This window comes from Petaurus breviceps, unplaced genomic scaffold (assembly GCF_028583685.1).
Source record: "Petaurus breviceps papuanus isolate PSGF00001 unplaced genomic scaffold, PetGlider_PUasm1.0 313, whole genome shotgun sequence".
NCBI classification, from domain to species: Eukaryota; Metazoa; Chordata; class Mammalia; order Diprotodontia; family Petauridae; genus Petaurus; species Petaurus breviceps.
This window is the reverse complement of record NW_027186073.1, coordinates 2,824-11,397: the sequence shown is the minus strand read 5'-3', so window position 1 is coordinate 11,397 and position 8,574 is coordinate 2,824. Positions and strand designations below refer to the sequence as shown.

At 40.1% G+C, this 8,574-nt stretch overlaps 1 protein-coding gene across 1 annotated transcript; it reads right to left on the bottom strand.

Annotated features, from left to right (window-relative positions):
* Positions 1-6,288: 6,288 nt before the first annotated feature.
* On the bottom strand, positions 6,289-7,558 carry LOC138167803 (olfactory receptor 10P22-like). The gene has a single exon (XM_069096764.1). The coding sequence runs from the start codon at positions 7,216-7,218 to the stop codon at positions 6,289-6,291; it is 930 nt and encodes a 309-aa protein (XP_068952865.1). The 5' UTR covers positions 7,219-7,558.
* Between the last annotated feature and the right edge of the window lie 1,016 nt (positions 7,559-8,574).

Here is an 8,574-nt window from a genome sequence, read left to right as displayed (position 1 = left end):
CCAGATTGAGTATAATTAGGGAAGAGTAAACAAGGTTGTAAGTCTTGTCAGTCTGTGGGGTTAGCCATTAACCTCTTTGGTTTGTTTAAGCTAGGATTCCAGTACAGAGTCATGTTAGTAAAATAATAATAACTTATGAGCTATCTTGTTATATGGTATAAAATGTGAAGGGAAGTTGAATAAACTGTATAATGGGTTTGAGAGATTAGAAAAGATAAATAAAGGTTTGATTAGAAATATGGAAGGCAGATAAGAAGGTTTGGGGACAAACAGGGTTATCCAATCCCCTCCTGTCTCTAGATAGTTGCTCTGAATACCTTTGTATCAGTTTTAGATGGTTTAAGTATGTTGAGAGAGTGTGAAGAAGTATTTTAGGAAGGCAGAAAGATTTGTAACTTGATTTTATAATTAATTGCTCGATCAAATTTTAGATGCCCCTATCGGAAGGATACGAGTCTATATTTATTCACTATTTAAGACTTTAGGGGACTGCAATTTACTATTGTTTTAAGCTTTAATTACAGGGATAGTTGTCATAAAGGCCTAAAATGGAATTGGATAGGCTACAGGCTGAGAACTGCTAAAGGTAGATGTGCGTGCCTGGGAAAGGTTTGAAGACAACCTTGGACACTGCCTGGATAGAATCTTTTAAACTGTTTACCAATGCTTTTCATTTCTGAAAAGGAAAATTCCTCACCTGATTATGCCTAAGCCCTGCTTCCAGCACCTAGTGGCTACATGATTGCCTATCAGAGATGACTCATGCCTGGAATCAAACAGAGCTAAGGAAGTTTTTCCTTCTGTGAATATATATGACATTGCCCCTCTTTTTCTTTTATAGAAAATTTATCAAGAAGTTCTATTTGTGGCCAAATAAATAAATATAAAGATAACATCCTCCAAAGGTGGAAATAATTATACCAAGTAATAAGACAATGGAAAATTTTGAGGAAAGCAACAGGATCAGACTGATTCCTCTAAAAACTATACAGATGTATAAGATGGGCGTCCAGAAATTTTCTATCATGGAAATTCAAGCTTTAAGCATGTTTTGGTAATAAGATCTCAAATTTGGATTTTTGCACAAAGACTGTATAAGATAGTAAGAAAGGTGAAATTAGTTCTTCTTTATTTAAGTATCTGTCTGATATATCTAAAAGACAGATGAACTCATTTTTGGGATAGATCTTCACATTTTAAAGGATTCCTATACCAGGTACAAGATTTAGGTAAGGATAGGAATAACAAATAATAAATAAACTGAAATTCTCTGAAGTTTCAAAAATGTGGAATCAAGTATAAGTGGTAGTACTAATTTATATTAAGTCAGAATTATCTGGTAACCTCTAGAACCAGGGAAGCAGAACTCCCTTTTTGAATTGTATAACTACATGAGGTATCTGAGATTCAAAAAGTGCTGTTTAAATGGATACTGGGAATAGGTCACTGGGATACAAGGAATGTGATGTTAATTAACATCAGTAATAATGATTCTGTTGATTTGTATGGTTCATGTGTAAGTTTTCTTGGTTGTCTTGGTAACATGTCATCTCCCTTCCCAAAAGTATACATTGTGAGCCACCTACGAAGTTTAATCTGTATCAGACTTAATATAATTATGCAATTTTGCAAAACGGTGAGAAAAACTTTCATGTGTTGTTTGAACCTAGCCTTGCATGGCTGAGAAACTGAGCCATTTCTATGTGCCTTTAGTATCAAATCATATGTTTCTGGGAGCCCCTGTCAGGTCTTTCTGACTACTCCAGCTAGTGGATATGGACTCTAGGCTCTAAATGTTACCCCTACTCTTTAGTGGACCTCTGAGCCAAAGGACTTGAAAAAGATGACATCAGATGCAGCCCAGATGGCTTTCCCAAGAGTCCAGAACTCACTTCCTGGGCCCTCTTATATACCCAAGACTGGTTCTTTAAATCTTGTTGCAGCTTAGCCTATTTTTACTTGGTTGATGGCTGTATTCCCATTGTGCTCCCTATCTTGATCCTCCTCACAGCCAGTCCCTTTTTGCTTATATTTCAATTGCCTTACAGTATTTGCACATCTCTGGGAATGTCCAACCATTCAATTATTATCTTTAGTGACTCCGATTTCAGGAAGTGAATGGGAAAAACCAGAATTCACCTAGATAAGGATTTTTGGAAACCCCCCCTAAGAAGAAAGTTTTTTTCATACTTTCTTTGGTCTGAAAAATGAAATCTTAATAGATTTGTTTTTGACCAAAAGTGGGGAAATGGTAATCATTAAATATCATATTTTGGCCAAAGTCTGAATTAATCAAATAGACTACTATGCCTTGCTTTAAAAAAGGCCCTTTTCTGTGTCAGCAACTTCAGAGCATCCTGACATCATAAATTCCAAACAGACTCTGCTTTGTCTTTACTCTGAGTGAGCTCAGAGAATACCTCTCCTTATGTCAACAAAGCAGATGATGCTTACTTTGTGGCCCTTAAGGATGAGACCCTTAACTCAAGGCATTAACTTGAATAATGGGACTTTTTCTTATCTTGATATTTTTTTGGACATATACTGTTAAGAAACATTAATGGTAAAGAAAACACAGATATCCTGGAACATAATTTCAATTGACACTTTGTCAACTCTCTTGTTTTATTGTATTTACCATCTATTCAATTAAGAAAATTTCTCTCTCATACAATGATTAAACATTTATGGAGATCATAAATTTGTGTGACACGGCCACCCAGAATTGGGATGGTTCTAAAATGTATCTAAAGCTTTATCATTCCTTTGCTCAAGTTAGGACTTAGCCTTCCTAACTCCTTGTACAAGTCTCTGGTCTTAAGGGAATAAGGAATAAGTGCTGTAACTGTATGTTACTATTTGTCTCCTTTAACCAAACTTTTTTAAAAAGGTTTACAATAGCTAGTAAATGTCTAGGGTCAGATGTGGACTCTAGTCTTCCTGACTCCAAGCCAAGCATTCCATCCAGAGGCACCACCCAGCTACCTCTAAGTGACTCTTCTTATTAAGTTTTTATTCATTATTATTCATTATTCATAGAATGAAGTTTCCCTGTTTATCTCTTTTAATCCTGTCTATTTTTACTGTGGTGTTGTCTGAAACAAGGATTGCTATTGTTGCTTTTTACACCTTAAAGAATTAAATTAAAATCAGCTGAAACAGAATGAAATTTCCACCCAGCCCTTTAGTAAAATTCTGTATGTCATGTGTTTCTTATATACAACTGGTTGGACTGGCTTTCTAAATTAAATTCTTACCCTCTTCCATTTTGTGGGTGACTTCATCCCATTCATGTTTGTGGTTATAAGCATCAATTTTGTATTTCCTTCCATCCTGTCCTCTTAGTCTAATATTTTCTTTTCTTTGCACCCCCACCCTCTCCTTACAAAGAAGGTGGTAAAAAAGAAGAGTTTGCTTCACACTTAGTGACCAATAACTGGAGTGATCTTTCTGCGCCACTGCTCCTCTTTTCCTCTTATCAAGTCCCCATCTCCAATTCTTAGTCTTTCTTTACTCTTAATGTCCTCATCTTGGTACAGAATAACCACATCAGATTTTGTTTTGCTTAGGCCATCCCTACACTGCCATTTAAACCCACAATCCCCTGATATCCTGATATTTCTCTGCTGAAGTTAATGCATTTGTGCATGAAAACTCTGTGTATGTGAGAGTGTGTATGTGTGTGTGTGAAACCATCTTCAGCCCTCTTCTGTCTAGATGAAAGTGAGGTTGACCTCACACATTGCCCCATCCCTTCATACATATTTATAGACTTTTCATCAATATCACCTGGCTATACCAGCTAATAAGTTCCCTCCCTTTACTCCTCATTTTTCCCTAATATACTTTTTTCCTTCCTTTTTGTTTAAATCACCTTTTTAGGCCTCTTTCTCTTTCAGTCCCAGTGTGACGTCAAAGTTCTGTGGATGGCCATCCCTAATCAGGACACTGGGTGGTCTTCTCTCCCCTCTGAGGCTTCCAATCAGGATCCTGCCTCTCATATGCTCTTTGGGGACAATTCTGATTCACTCTACTGATGGAGTTTTCTGAGTAAGAAAGCTTCTGGAATGTCCCTGGGCTGAGAGCTTTTGGACAGTTTCCCCTTCCAGGGCTGTCTACTGCTCATCTTTTTAGTTTGCCCTGGACTGGATGAATCAGCTTACTGAAGGATCACTTTGGATGTGGGGGTTAATGCTTGATCTGGTACTCTTGTTAAATCATTTCAATAAAGGTGGGAGAGTTGGGTCCTCTGCACCTTTCACATGGCCATCTTTACCTGGAATAGCAAGAAATTATTAAGTACTAACTACATGACAGAGATTGTGGCAAATGATGGGGATACAAAGACAAAAAAAATTACTCAAACCCTGTGAATAAGGAGTTTATATTTCGATAGGGAGACAAAATGTATGTGTATACAAAAAACAGAAATGAATTTGATGGACCATGGAAAAGGCATTAGCAGCTGGAAAGATCAGGAACCATATGATATAGGAAATGGAATTTCAACTGACTTTTCAAAGAAACTAGGAATTCTAAAAGATGGAGATGAGAGCAAAGTGCATTCCCACATGGGAGTACATCCTGACAAAAGAGAAAGATAAGAGATTGAATAGCCAATTTAACTGGAACATGGTGGGAGGGAAAAAAAGAAATGAGCAACAAACCTGAAAAGGTCAATTGCAGTAAGCTTGTGGGGGTAATTAACCATATCATAAAGTTGTTCCTTGATTTTAACCTCATGCCTCCTTCTATAGCCACAGCACTCAATCCAAAGTAGAGAGAAATGACTAAGGCTTTTTGTCTGCTATATAATTTCCTTTCTGAGGCCTGGAAACTATTCACAATTAAGGATTCCCCCAGATAATATTCTGCATCTCCTCCAATAAAATCTAAATTCCTCAAAGGAGACATTGTTATGTCTATATCTCTGTGTCCTCAGCACCTTGTACAATGCTTTTTACATAGTAAACACTTAAGGGGTGCTTGTTAAACTGATCTGAACACTCCCTGCCACTTGTAAGCTTTCATAGAACTTATTCTCTGACAGTTCTCACCTCCAAAGTAGCTACTGGCACTGAGTATTTCCAATGGATTGCCTTAACAATGAGAAGAAGAGGGGCGGCCAGGTAGCACAGTGAGTAAGAGCACCGACCCAGTGTTGGGATAACCTGGGGATCGAATCCAGGCTAAGACACTTAGCACCCACCCAGAAACACCTGGCCGTGTAACCTTGAGCAAGTTACTTAACCCCAATTGCTAAAGGCAGCTGGGTGGCTCAGCGAGTAACAGCACTGGCCCCAGTGTTGGGATGACCTGGGGATTGAATCCAGGCTCAGATACTTAGCACCACACCCAGAAATAACTGGCCGTGTAAACTTCAGCAAGTTATTTAACCCCAATTGCTTTAAAAAAATAAAAAAAAAAACAATGAGAAGAAGGGTTCCATTTCAAGGTTCTACTGCAGAGAGGAGTCCAGAGTCCTTGGGTCTGAGGTGCCATAAAAGCTGGTATGTCATAATCACACTAAATCGTGCATATGTGTGTCCCTAACCCTATGGGAATCCCTCTCAAACTGCAACATTAGGCTCAGAAAGCATAGATATACTCAACAGCCCCAATAATATCACAGAATCCAAATCATAGGATCTCAGTATTAAAAGCAACTTTAAGGAGGGCAGTGTCCAGCTCACAGCCTTCTCCTCCACCCCAACCACTGCCTTCTATTTGGAGACTGCAGTGCACATGTTTATGCTCCTCAGACACTGGCTTCCCAGTCCATCTAGTCCAACCCATGCCTGAATATCCATCCAAAAGTGGTCATCGATCCTCCACTTGAAGCACAAACCTGAAAACAGCTGCCAGATCAGGATCTTACATGGAAATTGACAGAGATTCCTACAACCTTCACAAAAGGAAGGATGTCCTTCTGAAAGACCAGGCCCATCTCAACCAGAACCCTCCAGGAATCCCCCTACTGGGCAAAATATCTAGGCATTCAGGCCCCCCTCCTTTTACAAAGATAAGGTCATGAGAGTGAAAAACACTAAACATGCACAACAGCATTCACTTTTGGGCAATGCCAATATAGGAATTTGTTTTCCTTAACTATATATTGCAACAAGGGCTTGGTTTTCCTTTAGTAGAAGGCAGGGGGGGATAGAAGATCAAATAAATGCTTGGTACTTGAATATATAAAATGTAATTTGTAAAAGAAACAAAGATAAGGAAGTACCTCTGAATTTGACAAAAAGGAAGCCAAGAAAACCACTGGACCAGGCAGGGTCTTCAAAGGTGCTTTGTTACCTTGCGCCTCAGGGCCCCCATCACCTCCTTGTTCCTCAGGGTATAAATAAAAGGGTTGAGCATGGGGGTTACAACTGTGTAGATAAGGGAGACAATTAGGTCCATATCCTGAGTATAATTGGCTCCGGGTCTCATGTAGGCAATGGTCCCAGTCCCAAAGAAAAGTGTGACAACCAGTAGATGGGAAGAGCAAGTGGAGAAGACTTTTTGGCGGCCCTGAGCAGAGGCTACCCCAAGGATGGTGATGAGGATGCGAACATAGGAAAACAGGATCAGTGCAAAGGGAGTCACGATAAAGAGCACAGTGCCAGCAAAATTACTATATTCACCCCACAATCTGTCTCCACTTGCCAATCTCAAAACAGGCAAATTGTCACAAAAGAAGTGGGGAATAATGTTGGTGCCATGATAAGATAAAGAAAAGATGAATATAGAGTTGGTGGTGCTTGTGATGATGCCCATTAGATAGCAAGCACCCACCATACCTACACATACTTGCCACCTCATCAGCATGGCATAATGCAAGGGATGGCAAATGGCAGCATAACGGTCATAGGCCATGGCAGTGAGCAGGCAGCATTCAGCAATGCCAAAGAGCATAAAGAAATACATCTGGGTGAAACAGCTGGCAGGAGACATGGCAGGATGGGAGAAGAGGAGATCAGTCAGCAACCTAGGCACAATACTGGTAGTATAGAGTATCTCTGTCATAGAGAGATGTCGAAGGAAGAAGTACATGGGGGTGCTCAGGGCTGGGTCCAGCAGGGTAAGGGTGATGATCAGGGAGTTGCCCAGCAAGGTGACCAAATAGACAAAGAGAACTCCCCAAAAGAGGGCACTCTGGTAGGACCCCAAATATGAGAAGCCCAACAAAATAAACTCAGTCACTGCTGTTCCATTAGTATCAGTCATGTCCCTAAATCTCCATCTGGGGACATGACCAGGGAAGAGTAGTTAATAGTCCCAAATATAAAAAAAGAAGTAGAGAAACTGCTACATTGAGGTCCAGGTTAGAGAAGAGAAGAACTTCCCACGTGTGGAGATTGTGATGCATGAGCAAAGCAATATTAGAATGCCCTTTCTCAGAAAACTATAACAAATAATTATTTTTAATTCATCAGAAATAAAATGGGATCCAGGCAGGAAGCAAGGACCACATCAGCATGGTCCCTTCCACCTCACAAAGGTCTCAGTTCTATGGTCAGAAGCTTCAATCTTTGAGTTTTAAAGGTAACTGGCAAAGTCAACAGATATAGGCAGACATGCAGAAATATTATGGAATGGTGAACAAAGAGAAAGGAAAAGGAGAGAGAGAGAATGGAGAGATCAGAGGAACATTTTGAGGCAGACAGAGTGAAACAGAGGAAAAAAAGAAAGAATGGGGGAAATTTTAACCTTTAGATAAGATATACATCACCCATGGGTGTCCCTCCCAGAGCCCCTATTAGAGGTAACAGCTACTAGCAGCCATCCCCATGTGGTTTTCTGTTTACTGTCCCTGAACCTAAGCCCATGGGGATCCATGATCCCCAAAATGGGGAGCAGGAAAGAGGGAGATCAGACTGTAACCTAGAAGAAACAAAGAAGTGAGAAGGGAAAGTTGGCCCTTAGGGCCTGACCTTCCTAAGGAGAAGTAAACAATAGCTGCAAAGCCCTTCTACTCACTGATCTTCCTGCAATGGAGGTACTAAGATCTGGGTCAGGAAACATCTCAGTCACACCAACTACACCAAATGATGAGAGACAGAGAGAGACAGAGACAGACAGACCGACAGACAGAGAGGGAGAGAAGGAGAGACAGAGAGAGAATATTTCAATTCCATGGAGAAATGGAGGTTCAGAAAGAAGCAAATACACTCTCATTGTTTTCCAGTGAGTCTAAGGTACATGCTGTTTGTAATGAAAAATCTCATCCAAAATTAATCAAGAACAGGGAGATCTCTTAGGATGAAAAAATGAATTTATTCTCTTCTTCCCAGGGAGAAGAAGGTGATCTTCCCCATGACTGATAATGAGGAAGAGGCCCATTACAAAATTTAGAACAAGAATTTATGCCCTAAAGTAGTCAACTGACGTTTCCCTGGCCATCCCTTCTCCCATTGACTGAAAGGTGGGCTCATCTTGGTGTGAAAATCTTCCCCAATGGCAAATAACAAGGAAATGGGGAATGGCCAGTTCTAATGTACCTATCCTTATTCGGCAAATGCCAAAGTGAAGAATGGAGGGACTAAAGTCTACAGCAAGGTTGGAGGTCAAAAGACTCCTAAA

Bases quoted from the DNA above. Each gene is read 5' to 3' on its own strand.
- LOC138167803 (XM_069096764.1), bottom strand. From the start codon at position 7,218: ATGACTGATACTAATGGAACAGCAGTGACTGAGTTTATTTTGTTGGGC.